Below are 18,217 nucleotides of genomic sequence, written 5' to 3'. Positions count from 1 at the left end.
ATACATATATTCCCACACATTTAGTGTTTATGTTAGGGTGCTTAGGTATTAAGACCAATTCCAGGATGTACTCTATGTTGTGTATATATGTGTACAATGTACGTGTATAAAATCGTTCGTTGCCTAGACTGTTGATTCTCACTCTTCATCACGTTACATATACACCGATCCAGGGTGTGGGATGGTTGGGGGTGGTCAGGAGCAACAATACGAAAAAGGGGAGTCATTCAAGTGCACTACATATAGGGCATTCAGAGTTGTACTACAATCATTACTGTTAATTGCGAAACATTATTCTAAACATGAAGCCTTGCTCCGAGTGCTATTTAGGGTAACAATGTTCTGAGAACGCCCATAACTGATCCTAATCTATAGTTATACAATTATGTTATTAAGAATAATGGCGATGCATACGCACACGAGACATATTACCTGGCACATTAGATGGTGAATGGAGATTTGATTTCCTCATTAATATTATCGTCGCTGTATAAATTATAATACACCCACTGCGACCTCCACATATTATTATTATTAATCATTATTTTTTAAACTTCTTTTTATTTTGTTTTATCTCTCTTGACATTTTCTAATTAATTAGCTACATACATACTCCAACGATGAGTGTCTCTTCGGTAACTTTATTGCAATTATTTTAATCAAACTCCTCTCTCGCATATTCAGTTTCTCTGTTGGATGTTTCATGTAAAGAGATGAGGGTTGAGTTTTAGAGAGAAGAGTTATGCAATATACATTCACTAATATTCATCTCTTGGGTAGCACTTGTGCATTAACTTAAGCGATATTACAATTCATAAACTTGAGAATAATTGTCTCCAAAATGTTGAATGACTGTGCAAGAATCGTTTACCAGCGACAAAGCTTTTTCATTTACTCTCCATCGTCCTAGGCTTCATTGTAGGTTTTTATCCTTTTATTTTTAGAAAATAACCGACGTTTCTGTTGTCTTCGAAAATTGGACAAAAAAAGATCAAAAGAGTCAGTTGAATTTATTCTACGTTCTTCTTTGTATTTGGACAAATCCTCCTCTTTACAATTTGGTCTTTAAAGTAAACTTCTAATTACTCACAAAAATTAAGAGCGGGTACTTTTTGGCATGACACTGTTGTGAGATGTATAGCCCATTCTGTATGGAAAATGAAATAAATGCGGTACATCTCGAGGATTCTTCACAAGAGCTTGTTTGTAAGTCGTCATGTTGCATAAGGGCCGAAGTGTACATAGGAAGAGGGAGAGAGAGCACCGAAGAGCAACAGCGATTCTATTGTTTGGGGAAGGATACTGGGGAGCATCATGATGCCCACCCTTTGCGCCATTTTACCCATTCTTCAGCACAACTGCCGCTCTCAGATTATTTTAACCATAAACAAAGCCACATGAATTTCATGTATGATAATGTAAATGGAATCAACAAAAACTTGATATATATCTCTCCTCTCTCTTGCCGTGGAGCTCAAGACTCACAGAGAAATATAATTTAATTTGGCGAACAAAACAAATCGAAAGTGGGGTAAGCATTTTAGTGAGATGGGAGTGGAATTCCAGGGATTTATTCGCGTGCTACCACCCCAACTCCTTTTGCATTTCTTCTTCCATTCAACACCATGGATATTTCACTTTACATTTTCTTCTGTCTCCACACTATGAATGTTCCTGAAAGCTTTCAACGGTGATGTTTCACAATAATTTACTTATATACTTCCCCACACTAATCATTTACTGAAATTTTAACACTCTCTCCCCCCATGTATAAGCTTTTACATTACCCTTACTCCCCATACCTTTGGTATAGCATACTTTTTTTTCCTATCCGGTTAAGCTTTTTTCCACATTCTATATTTTTCAACCTAATTCACTCTGATTGGCTTAAGGCTACTAATTGAGTTTTTAAAGCGCGCTAAACTAAATTGTGCGATAATTGCATAATCCATACTTGACATGAAGCAAAAGTTTGTGCACGAAAAACAATTAGCAAATGTATCAAAAAAACTCAACATTGAATGAGAAAATTAAAATTCAAATATTGTAGCCACTGGCGGAACTATAAGTTGAATATTCTAAGAATGTCCATAATGCAGTATAGAATAAAAAGTCGTGAGTTTCCCTGAAAGCTTTTAAAGCTGTTATTTAAAAGAAAAAATATTAATAACTCCCATATACATAAAGTCAAATTATTAATTTTAAATAGAAAGTTTATTTATTTTTTTATAAAATAACTAATTGAGTTCATTTGGAATAAAGTCTTGATAACTTCATCCGTAATTTTAATTCTAATTCATCTTAAATTGATGATGTTTTAAAATTTTTAATTAAAAATTTAATTACTTAACTTTTTTTTTGAGAGCCGAAACACATTTTATTTCGCAAAATAAAATTATGATAATTATATTTCATATAAAAGGACATTTTACGAAATTGTATTAATAAAAATAATTCAGAATGCTGTTACGTGTATTTAGTGTTTTAATTAATGCGCTTGCTTTTATCAGGAGCAATTCATTTTTTTATGTAAATAAATTTTAATAGAAAATATTTATGTATGCGAAACGGGAATTTGTAGTTTGATTCGTTTGATTCCAATTCTACCGGAAGTAATACCATTATCTTGACAAGATGGTTGTGATGCCGTGATGTAATATGAGATGTCACTTAAAATTACACTAACTCTAGTCCTTTGCCTGTACAATTGTGGTAGACATGAAGGGGCTCAGGAGATGAAATTGCATATCGCGTGTCGAGAGAAAAATTCAAAGTGAACGTTACGTATCTTTTATATAACATAGATAGCGTAAGTTTGGTTCTTTATGCGATGGAACTTGGGTATAATGCTATATATAGGGGAACTTTTGTCTATATCAGCGATTCGCGGCAACAGTTCGATTGGAAGTTTTGTGTTTGATCGGAGAGAAAACTTTGAGTGCCTAGCCTTTCGTCTTGGGATAAGGCCAAAGCGAAAAAATGTATAAGGTATGCCCTGTCGAAAGTGTTTTCCCTCGGAAAACTCCTAAGTCGCCATAATTTAGTGCACTTTTTTTGCCACTATATACTACTGGGAATATACCCGCAGCATTTTCACCCAGCATTTCCACAACTTCTCATCCTTTGGAGAGAACATGTATCTCCGCCCTGCAATGTCCTCCATGTCCCCCCCCCCCCCCCCCCCTAAACTGCTGTGTAAGGAAGAAACTTTTGAAGAGCACTAATAGGTTTTTCTTACATTTCATATGTTAGAATTTTAGGTAGACATTTAACTATATATTCTACGTAAAAATGCTATGAAAATATTATTTGTGAAGATTCTGAGGAAAAAAAGGATTTTAGTCTATAAATCAGCAATATGAATTGCTACGTACCATTTCTAGAAAGCGTTGTGCACCTCTCGGGAAATTTATATCCATAAATCACGGAGGTGTCATTGCGATATGGTTGTGCTTATGTGGTTACAACACATATTGGAATTCTAATTATACCCTAATTAGGTGAGATAATTAACAAATAACTTTATGATTTTCATAAAATATACAAAATACCTAATGTGGTACACAGACGTGTTTTTATCAAAAATTAAAGCATTATTGAATTAAAAGATAATACCTACATAATGGTTTATCCAAACCCCCGCGAGCTATGTGAGCTATTTTCATAACCAGCTGTAACTATTTTATTTAGAACATGTGACGGGGAAAACTTTCAGTCTGGTTATTAAATTTAAGATTTCAATCAAATAAATCAACAAATCCCCAAAAAATTGAATGTAATCGTATCAATCAGATATAAGTCAGGAGGAGCATCAGGATTTGTTATGGAGAATATAACTTGGGAATGAATGAAATATATCATCATCAAATCTGGCAGTACATCGAAACACACTATCTCCTTAAATAGTTTAAATTATGTTGAGGAAATGTATTTTTATCTAGGAAATATAGAAATCTCTATGAATGGAGGAAGAAGGGGGAAAAGAAAGTGAGAAGCTCCATGATATTCAATATTAAATGTACTGGTAAGCTGACCAAGCTTACGGGAGCTGTGTTTCTTTCAGTGTACCAATTTTGTGAGAGCAAACCTAAACGCGAATTAATTTAAATACGCGCAAAGTCGGGAAAAGTTGAAAAGTCATACTCTAAGAAATGTTTGGAAAGCCATATCTCGAGAACGGATCCATAGATTTTCATAATTTTTTTTTTGTTTGAAAGGTCTTGAAGTCAGCTATAACATATCGAAAAATGAAAAAAATTTATGTCGCCATTTTCGAAAAATTCGAGTTCGAAATTTTCGAAAACTTTGTTTTCGATTTTAGCGCCTCTTGCGGTGATTTCTCGAAGTTGCAATGTTCTAGACATTTGTAGGGTTTCACGAAACCTCTCATTTGCGCTTGAGTTGATCAAGATCGGACTTGTAGAACCCGAAATATGACATGCCAACTTTGGAAGGCTATATCTCGAGAACGGATCCATAGATTTTCTTCATTTTCGGCATGAAGCTAGATAATATGGTCAGCTACAACATATCAAAAAATGAAAAAAATTTATGTCGCCGTTTTCGAGATATTCATCGAAAACTAATCGAAAATTTTGTTTTCGATTTTTGGCCCCCTAGCGGTCACTTTTGAAACTTCTGATGTTCTAGAGAGTTGTAGGGTTTGTTGAGATCTTTCATTTGACCTCGAGTTGATCAAAATCGGTCAAGCCGTTTTCGAGTTATGGTCGATTTTCGATGAAAAATTGTGGCGGCCATATTGACTAAACGGCTTGACCGATTTTCGAAAATGAGGTATCGTTGGAAAGCTCTTGATGGCCCCTACAACATATCAAAATTTCAGCCCTCTAGCTATAATAGCGGCTGAGATATAGTGAAAACAAAATTTTGAGGTTATTCAAAATGGCGGACGGAGGGGTGGGGGGGTGGATTTGACATCATAATCGGATTTCTTCAGGTCGATATTTAAACTTTGCCGTTTACCGCAAGTCTCTATCTATCACCGTTCTCTTGCAATTTAAGTTTATGATCCGGCCGGACGGCCGGACGGACGGACGGCCGGACGGACGGACGGCCGGACGGACGGACGGCCGGCCGGAAAAAAATTTTTTTGGCGCATACGTTTTTTGGAATGTGGGGACCCTAATTCGTGCTCATCCCAAGTTTGAGCCCGATCTGACGACTTTCGATTTTGCTCGGTACACAAAAGCTGTGTCTGAAAGAAACACAGCTAAAACCTCTATTTACGTATTTAGAAATTTATCAATTCTTCGCGAGGAAAATTGCATAAAATCATGGCTTATTTTTTTAAATAATTTTTAATAAAATTTTCAAAAATACTTACCTTATAAAAAAAGTAACGACCCAAAATCCACTCTCAAAGCTTAACACGCTCAACACAAGCTGATGTCATCGTTAACTCCACGTGATTTGAACGCTTATAAAATCTTCATTAACCTGCTGGCCGCCAAGACCTTGGAGCTTCCTTAGAGCGCCAAGGTGGGGTCGTTGAACGACCCCAAGAAGGAAGTCGATTTTCTCATAAACTATAAAACCGGGAACTGTCGGGTCACTACCATTAGACTCCTTATATAGTCCTCTTGCCCCTTGCATCACAAATTCGCCACCCGGAAACACGCAGAAGAAGATATAAGGGAAAAACATTTTTCACTCCTTTTTCACACTTTCTTCGTGAAAAATTTGCCACGAAGTTGACCGCAACTGCTATTTTTTTTCACTACTTCTCCACATTCCCCTCACTTCCCGCACCGTGATAAATGGCAATATTTCTCGAATATTCTTTATTGTTTTGCACATTTATATGCTTCTAATTATGTTTTATGTTGTTTATGTTACTTATTCGCGATAATTCTGACACTGAGATGGTAAAGTGAGAAAGTAAACACAACCCTTCAACCCCCTTCAACCATATGATTTATGATGTGACTAACTTCATTCTGAGAAATTTTCCGCAGCATGGCCGTTACACCAATTTTTGAATTCCCTTCTTCTACATTTTCCTTAATAACTTTTCTTGTGGTGGACGGATTGAGCTGAAATTTTTACACAACCTTCTCAGATAACCAAAGAACTTATTTCCAAAAGATGGGAATGGTATCTTTTATATTTATTAAGTTATAGCACGAAATATAGGGCTGGGGTCGTTCAACGACCCCGCTTGGCGGCCTAGAGGTTAATTCTACTTTTGTATTAATAATTTAAAGCTTTTTTAATCACCTATGTTCTCAATAAATACTATGTACAAACAATTATGTACATTTAAATAAGGGTTGATGGCGAAAACATCCCTATCCCGCCCAAAAACCTATGTAGAGGAATTAGGATAATTTTACCACTTTGGCGGATTTTGGTCTTTTATCAAACACAAGATATTATGAAAAAAAATTCTTTAGCACTATTTTGTAGGAAATTTACTGCCCTACAATTTTCCCACACAACACTTTTTTCTATTTTGAAGAGAAATGAATGAATTTTCCATCTTCTGTATAATAGCTGTAGCTATACATTTCTACACCGTTGGTCCGATCGCGATGTTTGGTACAGAGATTACTGATACCAGGCGATTGTCACCAACGATCTTAATTTTTCTCCCAGAGCCCTCCTTCGTAGCGCCCCCATATTAACTTTATGCTTTTTTGGTTACTTTTTGAATTTGGCGCTCTTTTTGGTACATCGTTTTGTTGAAGAGAAAAATGAGACGGTGCACGTCACTGTTCGCGCGTAACTTCGTGACGATTTCCGATACAAACACGAAGACGCGGCGAGCTGTCATTATTTTTCACACAAAGTAAATTTTTGCGTTGCGTTTATTTCTTTGATGAAATTGACGTGGCATTTGCATTTTCCACCCAATTGAGAGTGATAATTATTAGTATTGTGTCTGCGGCGCACTGTGGGGCAACACTGAGCAATGGGACTCACAATATCCAGCCTTTTTTCGCGTCTCTTCGGCGAGAAGCAGATGCGGATTCTCATGGGTGAGGTTATGGAGTTTTGTGTTGTCTTTGTGGGGCTCTTCCGGACGGAGGGTTCATGACGGGGTGTTTTCTTTTTTGTGTGTTTTCAGTGGGACTCGATGCAGCCGGGAAAACAACTATCTTGTATAAGCTGAAACTCGGGGAAATTGTAACAACCATTCCAACGATTGGCTTCAACGTCGAGACAGTTCAATACAAAAACATTTGCTTCACTGTCTGGGATGTGGGTGGTCAGGATAAGATTCGGCCACTGTGGAGACACTATTTCCAGAATACACAGGGACTTATCTTTGTGGTGGATTCCAATGATCGCGAACGTGTTGCAGAAGCTGAGAAAGAACTGCAAAATATGGTGAGTTTCAGCAAAATCCGTAAGAATGTAGTCAGGTGATTAAATTCTTCTCATTGTTTTCGGGGGGCTTTTTCAGCTGACGGAAGATGAACTGAAGGATGCTGTAATATTAATTTTTGCCAATAAGCAAGATTTGCCCAATGCAATGACCGCGGCTGAGCTTACGGATAAATTAAACTTGAATCAAATGAGAAATCGCCGTTGGTACATCCAGGCGACCTGTGCCACGCAGGGACACGGCCTGTACGAAGGATTGGATTGGCTGTCCAATGAATTAGTTAAGAAATAAGATATCTCACCAAATTTTGTAAAATCCCGGTGAATTTTGAGAGAAAAAAAGAAAGAAAAGGATCCCATGGCACAGAATGTTGTGCACGTAAATTTATTTTAAAAATAATTATTTCTTAAAAATTACGTCATGATTTTCACTATCTCATCAACCATTGGGTCGTGAACGGAGGAGATGATGTCCAGAAGGGAGCCCTTGCATTCGCCAAATTCCCGACTGCACGATACACCAGATTGCCCGAGTTGTTCTGCTCTGAAATATTCATTATCCGAGTGTTGGGAAACTTTCTCGTTTGTCGTGGATGGGGTCAGGAGGATGTGAACCAGCTCAGAGAGAATCCCGCTCTTTTGATCCAGAGGCACCTCTGCAGCTTCACAAATAAGCCTCAGCACGCATGCTCGTCCCCCAAATCCATGCCTATACCAAAGGGGAGTAATTAATTCGTATGTGGGAATTAAAAAGGGATTTAAAGTAAATCATTACTCATTAGCAATGGCTTCTAATCCTCTGTAGATATGCCATCGAGTGTGATCGACGGTAAAATCATCATCAGTTTCGAATGTTTTCTCGACTTCCTGCAATTCATCCTCATCCTCTTTCATCCACTCGTAATCCTCCTCATCCACGGCGATTGGTGATTCCTCTATGAGCACATTATCCACATTGTAGACCTCTCTGTGACCATCAAACTCCATCTCGGATTGAGAGTAATTTGATGCTGATGGTATATCCCGACGCACTTTCTTGGTCTCCCATATTGGACTTATACGCAGTTGTTCCGGTTTTGTGGGCAGGAAGTATTGTGCTTTGAAGACATATCCCGTGGTCACGGCTATTGAATCCAAATCCAGAGGGATACCGATACCAAAAATAAACTGATGACGCGTAGGAGATGTCGGTGGGAAAATAATAAAACGCTTTTCCCTCTCTAACGGCCCAACTTCCATCACGGGTTCAGCAAAAGAGCGCGAAAAGAGCCACACCGCGAGGATTCCCAAGAATTTCATCTTTCTAGCACGAATGTCAGGAAGTAACTGAGAAAGAACTAAAGATCAATTCATTGTGTCTCCCAGAGTGCTGGAAGAGGAAGAGAAGATGCCAGGGTTCTAATTAATCTTTGTAGAACAATTAACACAGCAAATATGGCACCGTTAAGTTAGTCTGCTGAGAAAATGAGTCTGTGTCACAGAATAATCATATTCACACGCAGTGTAAAGTGAAATAATTGCTTTCGTTTGGCCACATTTGGCAGCATTCCTTTCCAATTTCCACCAATTTCTCTTTTCCTGCACATTTCCGGTCCAGTGCGATCGTTTTTTATGACCGTTTGTATGGCGGACTTTTTGAATTTTATCATGGCGGCGAAGCGATCGCTTTTCGCCCGATAACGAGAAAAAGCGAAGAGAACTTTGGCGAAGTTGAATTTGTTTTCAAAGCAAACAAAAAAAGCTTTGATTTAATTTTCAAGTGTAAAAAAATAGTAAAAGAGATTAATTTTTGGAAGCTGTGTTCGTGCCAATTTGCAGAGAGATCGAAATGCAAAACAATGGACATGAGAGACGTGCGCCAAAGCACAAAACAAGTAAACACAATCAGCGACAGAAGAATGCAGCAAGAGGGGGGAATTCCGGAAAATATGAACCGAGGAAAAATTTTCAGCAACATCTGCAAGGCTCATGGCCTCCTCCGATGGTGAACTACAGATTCCCAGCTCCTGTGCCGATGGGATCAATGGTGCCAACTATGCCACCAGCGCCATTAAATATGGCTCACGGCGGGCACGTGTTGATGCAACCAGCAACGTATCCTGCGTCTTTCGGAATTCCATTCCCACCACCGCCAATTACCTCGGCACCAGTTCCCGGGCAGACAAATGTGGTTGTTCTTCCACCAATCACTGGAGCACCCATGGGACCGATCTTTTCCCCAACGATGCCTCCCTCCAGATTCCCAATGGGCTTCAAGGATACAAATTGCCCAGCACCACAGAAGCCACGTTTTGCTCCGGTGCCAATCCCAAAAATTCCTATTGTGCGAAAAATGCCCTGGGAAAAGGAGGCGCCCAATGCGATTGCAATTGTTGATCCGTCATCCCAAAAGGACATCCGGAAGGAACATTTGGAAATCTTGCGGCAAACCTCGAGTATGGACAACATGTCGGTGGAGACACCTCCCAATGATACCTCTGATGAGCCAATATTGGATCCAATGGAAACTGAGAAGGATCATTCATCAGTTGAAGTGACTTTCCTGCAGGAGAATTTGCTTTCCGATGAGGAGGATTTTGTGTCTCAGACTGAATTTGAGCAGATCGTTTCCTGTAGTCAGGATTCAGCTTTTAAAGGAGAAGTTCCTTCTGCCGACACAACTGATGATGCTTCAGGGAAGGATCATGTGATTGGAGGTAAGGAAAAGTTTAAGAAATAAAAATTTTGTTTAAAAAGTAAAATTTATTTTATTTTTTTGTGTTATTTGTGCATCTTTATGCCTAATTTGTAGAAAACTCATTACGTTGAACATAGATAAAACCATTAAGAACGATTAGATTGGATTAAGTATTGAAAACTTAATTTGTTTTATCAGACAAACTTTATATGCTTCTAGAAACAATATACAGACTCTAAGATCTCAATGCCTTCCTGGCTTTAATTTCAGACAGATGCTTTGTTTTAATAATCTCTCTCTTAGTTTATTGTTAGATTTATTTGCAAGATTTATTAATGAATTAAAGTTTATCATGGAAATTCCTAAAGAGTAGTGAAAAGATTCATCCATTTTGCAATCTATCTAATGAGATGAATCCACTACAAAAAAAATCCCATCTACGAAACTCACGCTTATAATTTAATTTTCATCAGAGAGTGTTTTTATCTGCACTTAAATTTCTGCCATTTGACTGGATTTGCAGGCAACAAGCGGAGAATAAAAACTATATACATACAATCAGGATTTAAATGTAAAAAGTTTTTTTTTTGAGCTTTATTGATGGAAAAACCACATCTTTTATAATGGAATTTTTGTATATAATAGTATAGGTATTAAATGCAACAAAAAAAAAGGTTTCAAAGCTCTCTATAAACAATATTGAATGGTTGATTTTGAAGAGAACATAACATTGGGAAAATTTTCATGAACATAAAATCAACTTTGCCATTCTTCAAAATAACAGTAAAAAAATTGAACTGAATAAAATTGCAAAATTAACTAAACAATTGTAGTTTAAAATACTTTCATTCAAAATAATATTTTAAAAAGCATAAAAGCTGAAAGCATTTAAATTTAAAAGTTTTTTTTTTTGAAGCAAAATTAGAATTGTTCCCTTTTTCAAATCGACATTTCAAAGCTTTTGTGGGATAATGAAAAAAATATACTAGGTGTGCAATGCTGTGGGGAAAGCTTTGTAAACAAGCCAAACTTGTATGGATTACAGGTCATGAGTATTAACCTAGGGCAATGTGGAGCTTTTCACTTTTCAATAATAATTATTGTGTTTTTGAATGCTCTCAGCGTTGACAGCATTTATGCATTTGGGTACTTTTGGATTAGCTTTAAAACTTCCTTCCTGATGAATTTTAAATGTGTTTATGGAGCTTTTATGGTATACAACATATATATGTATATTTTCCTTTTACGGTCACTGAATTCACTATCGATTTATTTGCCAAAGTTTGTGGTCTTTTATGCGGCTAAAGTTCAATTTGATTGAAATAGCCAATATCACATCAGGGGAGTTATGAATAAACTAAACTTCAACCAAAACTTTTCGTGTTTCATGTTTTTAGCTCATATCTACTGAAGGGGAATTTATCTGTCGAGAATTTATCAATTTACTAATTTTCACCAAAACTTGAAAGTTTTATCAATTTATAAAATCAGTAGATTTAAACATTTATCAGATTTCAGCAGATTTTAGTGTATTGATTGTGAATTTATTTTATAATCGAAACTATAGGGTCGATTTTGTAAAAAAAAAAACTTTTCTTCCATTTTATTTCACTTAAAAGATTTATCATAAAATACCGAAAATTTTGTAAGATTTTGACTATTTTGTTTTAATTTTTTTAATCTTCAGGTCCATTGGGTCATACGCGCTGATCCAAAGACTCGATTTTGACAATGTTTCATTTTGTATAGCTAATTTTTAAATATTGAGTCCAAATTAGTACAAGACTATGTCTTTAAAATCCCTGATCATTTTATGACCACTAAAGGAGATCCTTTTTAGTTAAGATTTTTTTTTTGCTAAAAATATCTTATTTGAGCTCAAAAGGAACCCATAAAAATTATTTTTAGTTCAATCAGCTCGCTAGATTGATCGCAGACCTAAAAGGGTTAAAATACAAAAAACCTTTAAGGCTTTTTAAAGATATTTCTGGTTCTTTTCTAGATTAACAAATCACTTGTTTTTATTTTATGAAACGTCAATGAGAAAAGTCAGTTAAGACAAGATTTTTTTTTGAAAGAATTGATCCTATTTTGACAATTATTTCTAAATCTTTCTATTGCTGAAAGGGGATTTTTTTTAAATACAAAGAAAAAAAAAAGAAACTGTCAAAATCTCTTAAAAATGGTTTATAGAAATATCAAAAATCTCTAACTGACGAAAAAGAAAAGAATTTGAACAGAATCAACCCTATATCTGTTTGACTTTTTTATCCTCTTTTATTAAAAAAAAATACAATTTACCTTTATTGAGTGACTTTTAAAGGAATCCGATTAGATTTGAATATTTTTCCCTTCAGATAACTACCTCTTGGTAACAACAGAATTGGGGGAATAATGTTATTAATGCTACCATCCAAATAAACTTTTCAACATTTTCGAAATAAAGTAAAATGCATTTCTTATATTACTAACGTACATTGCATATAAATAAATTGATATACTTTATAATGCATATTATCCTGTATATCGAGGGCATGTATAGCACTGTCTGCGGAGAGTCGCGAAGAAATAGGCGTAAAAAAAACTTGAATAAATGTGACTCCTAGTAAATATTTACTTTCCTTCTTACCATTCTGATGGCAAATACTTTGAACATTTTCATGTTATTACAATATTCGATTTATTTCTTACGAGTTCTCTCTCTATGTACAATATTTAATACTCTCAGTACATACTTAATAAGTTACAAATACTATGTGATGAATACTTGGGAAATTGAGATCAAACGGTGTACCTATGTAATGATTAATTTTATTCATGACTAATTAGCTATAATTTTTTTGGAGGCAAATTAAAAGAAAGACTCAATAAATTCCTTCTATTCATTCTGCTTTCTACATTCAATGTATATATTAATGTAGAAGTGTACTATATACGTTCTAGCTGTGATTCTATCTTTCCTAAAATAGGTTTGCTTGAAAGAAAAAAAAAGGCACAGTCGTAAAAAGTCATGATGTTTTTTTTTTCTTTTTGCTTCAAAATTGTTCTACAGATGTCGACGAAGGAGAAAATGATGTATCGGATAATGAAGTCACAATTAAAAGTGGAAATCAAAATGATGATGAGTCAAACTACGAGATTCAACGCGAGGACATCATGGAGGAAGATGAGAATTCGGTGGACACGGAAGATAACGAGGGGGGATTCAATGAGATTACAACTGATAATGGAGTGGACATGAAAGAGGATTTTTCATCCAGCAGCAGAAGCAAGAAAGTCAATGAAGTTGATTTCAATGGAAGCAGCGATGATGCAATGCAAAAAGTTTGCCACGACAGCTCTGATGTGGTCCACAATGCGTCAGCGAATAAAATAAGGTACACATTGGAGTTCATGCATAAATTCCGGGACTGCAGGACACGTGGAAGGTATATAATGGACCTGAATAAATGTCCTGACGTTATTAGAGACGTTGATGTCAAGAGGACGTTCATTGTGAATAATTTACTTCCGCATTATGCATTGAAAGACTCTGAAAATGTCATAATCACGATGGGGCAAGAGATGAAGACCCGGAGGAGTAAACAGGAGAATAAAGTGGGTGTAGGTGGGGGAAAGTTATCACCCAAAGGATGTGCCGAATCTGCAGTGAAAGCCAAATCTGGCATAATTCACGTGAATTTATCTATTCATGAGGATGTCAAGCTAAATGAAGTCGAAAATGCTTGGAGACCGTCTGCGTTCAGCAAACAGCCAGTCGATTGTGGTGAAGGTGTTGACAATGAGAAATTGCTAAAAGACTTTCGAAGTGTCCTGAATAAGATAACACCAACAAATTTTGATGCTCTCCTTGGGCAGGTGAAACAATTGAAAATCATCACACCTGTACAATTAAATGCGGTGATTGATTTGGTTTTTGAGAAGGCAGTGGCAGAGCCAAAGTTCAATGAGTGCTACACAAAATTGTGCCAACAAATTGCACAGATGTATCAAACACCAAAGAATGGGGATGGTGGTTTGAATTTCCGCCGGAAGCTCATTACGAAGGTGCAGTATTCCTTTGAGGATTGCATTGCGATATCGCAGAAATTTGACGATGCATCGGTGAATGATGAAAATTATGACATTGCAAAGAAGAAAACAGTTGGGAATATTCAATTCGTGGGGGAACTCTTCAATTTCAAATTGCTCTCGTTGAAGATAATGAAGGAGTGCACAGTGCAACTTCTCGATGTTGGCACGTCGTTGGCTGTTGAGCTAATGTGTAAGCTGATTGCAACAATTGGTGCACATATGGACAGGATGGAGAAGAATTTATCGATTAATTTTATTGGACAACTGAAGAAGATCATGACGTCAAAGAAGAAAAAATTCCCAAGTCGAATTCGATTTATGGTGTTGGATTTGGAGGATTTACAGAAAACATGGAATACGGACAAACCTATGTGAATAAAGATTCATTTTTTTTTAAATTTTTCTTTTCTCTTTTATTGTAATTTGAGTTATGAAATCCTTTTGAGCCCTTAATGTCATGTTTACCTCTAGCTGGAAACAAAGAGATATCGAAGGAAATTGTGGGAAAATCCTAAATGAATTTATATGCTTGAGTTGATAGATTAGCTTTAGTACTTAATACTACTTTGCCGTATTGTTTTTGGGACATTTTAGCTCTTTGACAAAATCCCCCGAACTTTCTTCAATATATATCGTGTGTAAAGTGTGAGATAAGTTAGAAATTTTGTTAAGTTGCGTATACCGGTAAATTTTGTCGTGTGTGGAATAAGCAAGAAGTTTAAATATAATTGGCCTAAATGTGTGTAGCCCAAAGGTGGTGGAGAAATGGGGGTTTGGTACGTACCTAAATCTAATTGATATAAATCAACTGCTGAATTGGGTGTAATGTGGTCGGGTGGGTGCTGAAGATTCGAGGAAACTTCACAAATGCTCCATTTTCGAGAGCTATAATTGAATCATTTAGCTGGCCAGTTTGTGAATTGAGTGCCATTGCAACTCGTCCATTATATAGGAAGTCTCTCTATGTACATATTTGTTTCTACTCTTAATATTGTATATATATATGAATGGTGGTGGTACATAAGGAAAATTGCTGTTGTATTTCGTCTGAATATATAGGGAGGCTAAAATGCGAACGTGCTGATCGTTGGGTGCCAAGAAAACTGACCTCCGGCTGACCAAGTTCTGTGCCATGGGTCAATTGTTTACTTAAGCATCCAGCACCGGAAGTACATAGTGAGTCTGCACTTTTACACCGACACATCTCTTTTATTACATGACAATTGAAGTGCTAAATTAAGTGCTTGGTACGAGGTGATGGTATATAGAGGTACCTTACCTAAAGCATATTTGTTTCAATGGAAATTACGTAGAGAGAATGAAAAGTCAGGCAAATGGAATATTTTTAAGGAAATATTTTTTTTTTTAAAAATGACCAAGAACTGTGAATGGTGCTGTATAGTGATAATATAATGAATGTAATTTCGATTTCAATGGGATCTTCGTCAGGGCTTCTAAAAGAGTTTGCTATAAGATGAGGAGAAAAATCAAAAGTCATATTTTCCCACTTTTTTTCAGCCCCAGAATAGAAATTCAAAATTCTGGTACATCAAAATATGCATTGGTATGTCCTCTTCCATTTGCTTTTTACCCCATCAAAATCCATCCAGTAGATCCTGAGAAAAACCTATCTTTGTGTTTTGAGGAAAAGCATAAGATCGCGGAAAGTGATTTTATTATTCTGCAATAATAAGGGATGGGTCAGTGGTCACGTTATTTTGGAAACTCGGGGATTTTAAGAGCGATTTTCAAGCCAATTTTGAAACCAATAATTCGAAATTTGCTTGCACTCTTGTTAAATATGGCGAAATACTGATAAGAATTCAGTAATTTCGATTTAGAAAATAGATTTTTGTGCTCAAAAAAATTATTTGAAATTCTCACATTTTGGCCATTTTGTTCCTGTAGAATTTCCAAAATAACATGACCATTCCTTATGTCTTTAAAAATGTGGCCAACACTTGAAAACCAAGTCTAAGAAAAATTACAAGAAAAATAAAAACATTTAATTTCACCAGCTCTCAAAAGAGACCCCCCTTAAGTTTGAATTTAATTGAATTTTTAATCTTGAACAGACAGATGTAACCAGAGCAGTTCAAGCATTTTAAGCTTTTCTTTAGAAATCACAAGAATTTTTCGAGGCTAAAATACATTTTAAAAAATATTGGAAATAGAATTTTTAAATGATTAAAAATGTGAAACGTAAGAAATTAAGCGTCAAACCTCAAAACAAACATCCAACGAATGAAAAGAAGCATCAAACGTTAGAGCTATACACAAACAAATTTTCAAAAACTATTGATTCAAATGCAACAGTCGCTAGTATAGATTAGTAAATTGAATCTTTATAAATCTCGACTCCTAAGACGTTTCTTAATCCGTTTTCATTATCCTTAAATTGGTTAAAAAGGAAACCACATCCTTAAACAAATTTGTGACTACGCCCCTATCATGTATCCTATTGAAATTAAAATCTGCCTAAATTATCTAAGCTTTTGCATTCATTTCAGCTATGAAAGAGACTAATTCTATTTGTTAATTGAACTCAATTATCATATAATTTTAATATTTTTTTGTCAATCAATAAAATATAAATATTTGAATGTAAATAATTTTAGCAATTTGTTCCCTTATGAATTTTAAAAATTACTGGACCATAATTAATACAATTTCATTTGAAGCATGGTACCAGAAAAATAAATAAAATATAAATCGAATATTCTTTTTTGTTAAAGGTTGCCTTAATTGTGGTTTGATTCATTCACATTTTTTTACGCACGATCTCATGATGATGACTTCTGAATCAGCCCACCCCCTCCCGCAATATAATTTATGTACTATAATAAAAAAATATTACATTCATGAAAGTCCCATATTCGAGTGATTCTCCGCACTATATACTTTTGTATTTTGTTTTCTCTCTTCCTCAATTAGTTCTAGTGCTAGCTTTATTATATGTATTTTTTATGTTGGCCACCATTAAGGGAATCGTTGCTTCTGTAAGCTTTTTGCATTTAGCATTAGCTTTTGGGGAATGCTTTTTGTATCATATTACATATATGTAGTATTGCGACTTTTACCTGAACCAACATGTACCCCATATGTACTTATATGGGGTATGTATAACGTATAGTATACGAATGTATTGCCTTAAGCGATACATGAAAGCAATGTTGAATTGTTGAGATGATATGACATATAGGGGTGGAGGAATGAAAAGTGTGCTTTTCTCTCAAATTGTGTATATATAGAGGAGCGAACGTTAATAAATATTGATTTAATGGTACATTGCGTTTCTCTCCAATTAGTTAAAGTTCTTCCTTACGCTAAGTAGCCACTTAGCACAAATTAATTCTTCTCAAGTAGCTATGTTTTGAATGGGGAATTAATAATATTAAATGTGTGTAATGTAAAGTTTTCCGCGATGGTGGTTTAGCTTTTTCATCTTTTACTCTCTATTTATACATATTTAGCTATATATGTATATACTACATTATACTTAAGTATAAGCTTTTTAAATGCTTCTTCAGCATGATACATTCGATGGGATGAGGGTAGAGGGGGAGGTTTGAATAAAGTGGGGTGGTTGTGTTATATCTTTTCGATACGCAAAGGCAAAGTGTCGAAGAAAGAGCGGATTTTCTCTTTAGTCAAGGATTTTCCTTCTCCCACGACCTCCGTCCTATACCTTCAGCATCGTGATTATACTGGCTGTGTAGAAGAATCTATCAATAAATAATGTATAGTATACATATTATATAAATTTGTGGAATGATATACATGCGGCGGTACGTATGTGTAAGCGATATCTGGGGTGGAATGAGGGGAATTTTTGGTTTTTGGACACTGCGACCACTCACGTTTCCTCATCTCTTTTCCTCCTACCCGAAAATATGCCACAATTTTATGGATTTCTAAATGAGTGTGTACTTTTAATGAATTCACAGCGCATGATTGTGCGCCCACAAAGGGTGGGGGTGGATTTCACTTCCCTTCATATATACACACAGGGAGCATGGATGTGTTGGTATTTGTTGGATTTGAATCAATTGACGAACAGTGGGGGTGGAATCCTTCTTGGCATAACAAAAAGCAACCCCGCTCAAATTAGGGGAAGAT

At 35.8% G+C, this 18,217-nt stretch overlaps 6 protein-coding genes across 7 annotated transcripts in view; 2 read left to right on the top strand and 4 right to left on the bottom strand.

Moving 5' to 3' along the window:
- The window catches only part of LOC129790048 (solute carrier family 35 member B1 homolog), a 766,332-nt gene that overhangs the window by 297,859 nt on the left and 450,256 nt on the right, over nucleotides 1-18,217 (bottom strand). The window lies entirely within an intron of this gene.
- LOC129790119 (T-cell leukemia homeobox protein 3) overlaps nucleotides 1-18,217 on the bottom strand; it is a 442,143-nt gene that overhangs the window by 297,859 nt on the left and 126,067 nt on the right. The gene's annotated exons all lie outside the window — the stretch shown is intronic.
- LOC129790579 (uncharacterized) overlaps nucleotides 1-18,217 on the bottom strand; it is a 102,453-nt gene that overhangs the window by 37,345 nt on the left and 46,891 nt on the right. The window lies entirely within an intron of this gene.
- On the top strand, nucleotides 6,778-7,764 carry LOC129790378 (ADP-ribosylation factor 2). Its single transcript, XM_055827864.1, has 3 exons — nucleotides 6,778-6,998; nucleotides 7,088-7,350; nucleotides 7,427-7,764. The coding sequence occupies exons 1-3, from the start codon at nucleotides 6,932-6,934 to the stop codon at nucleotides 7,637-7,639; spliced, it is 543 nt and encodes a 180-aa protein (XP_055683839.1). The 5' UTR covers nucleotides 6,778-6,931; the 3' UTR covers nucleotides 7,640-7,764.
- Nucleotides 7,708-8,678, bottom strand: LOC129790177 (uncharacterized). Its single transcript, XM_055827555.1, has 2 exons — nucleotides 8,123-8,678; nucleotides 7,708-8,056 (listed from the first exon to the last, which is right to left on the bottom strand). The coding sequence occupies exons 1-2, from the start codon at nucleotides 8,644-8,646 to the stop codon at nucleotides 7,762-7,764; spliced, it is 819 nt and encodes a 272-aa protein (XP_055683530.1). The 5' UTR covers nucleotides 8,647-8,678; the 3' UTR covers nucleotides 7,708-7,761.
- On the top strand, nucleotides 9,026-14,493 carry LOC129788832 (eukaryotic translation initiation factor 4 gamma 1-like). The gene is made up of 2 exons (XM_055825220.1): nucleotides 9,026-10,043; nucleotides 13,077-14,493. Exons 1-2 carry the CDS (start codon nucleotides 9,176-9,178, stop codon nucleotides 14,471-14,473), a joined length of 2,265 nt encoding a protein of 754 aa, XP_055681195.1. The 5' UTR covers nucleotides 9,026-9,175; the 3' UTR covers nucleotides 14,474-14,493.

The sequence above is a fragment of the Lutzomyia longipalpis genome, chromosome 1 (genome assembly GCF_024334085.1).
Source record: "Lutzomyia longipalpis isolate SR_M1_2022 chromosome 1, ASM2433408v1".
Taxonomy (NCBI): domain Eukaryota; kingdom Metazoa; phylum Arthropoda; class Insecta; order Diptera; family Psychodidae; genus Lutzomyia; species Lutzomyia longipalpis.
The sequence above is the reverse complement of the archived record's forward strand: the minus strand, read 5'-3'. Positions and strand labels throughout refer to the sequence as shown.

Excerpts from the sequence above, each read along its gene's own strand:
- LOC129790378 (XM_055827864.1), top strand. The coding sequence starts at position 6,932 with ATGGGACTCACAATATCCAGCCTTTTTTCGCGTCTCTTCGGCGAGAAG. Across the intron at positions 6,999-7,087 it reads GCAGATGCGGATTCTCATGG|TGGGACTCGATGCAGCCGGG; the intron begins GTGAGGTTATGG and ends GTGTGTTTTCAG. Across the intron at positions 7,351-7,426 it reads AGAAAGAACTGCAAAATATG|CTGACGGAAGATGAACTGAA; the intron begins GTGAGTTTCAGC and ends GGGCTTTTTCAG.
- LOC129790177 (XM_055827555.1), bottom strand. The coding sequence starts at position 8,646 with ATGAAATTCTTGGGAATCCTCGCGGTGTGGCTCTTTTCGCGCTCTTTT. Across the intron at positions 8,057-8,122 it reads TTAGAAGCCATTGCTAATGA|GCATGGATTTGGGGGACGAG; the intron begins GTAATGATTTAC and ends CCTTTGGTATAG.
- LOC129788832 (XM_055825220.1), top strand. The coding sequence starts at position 9,176 with ATGCAAAACAATGGACATGAGAGACGTGCGCCAAAGCACAAAACAAGT. Across the intron at positions 10,044-13,076 it reads GAAGGATCATGTGATTGGAG|ATGTCGACGAAGGAGAAAAT; the intron begins GTAAGGAAAAGT and ends ATTGTTCTACAG.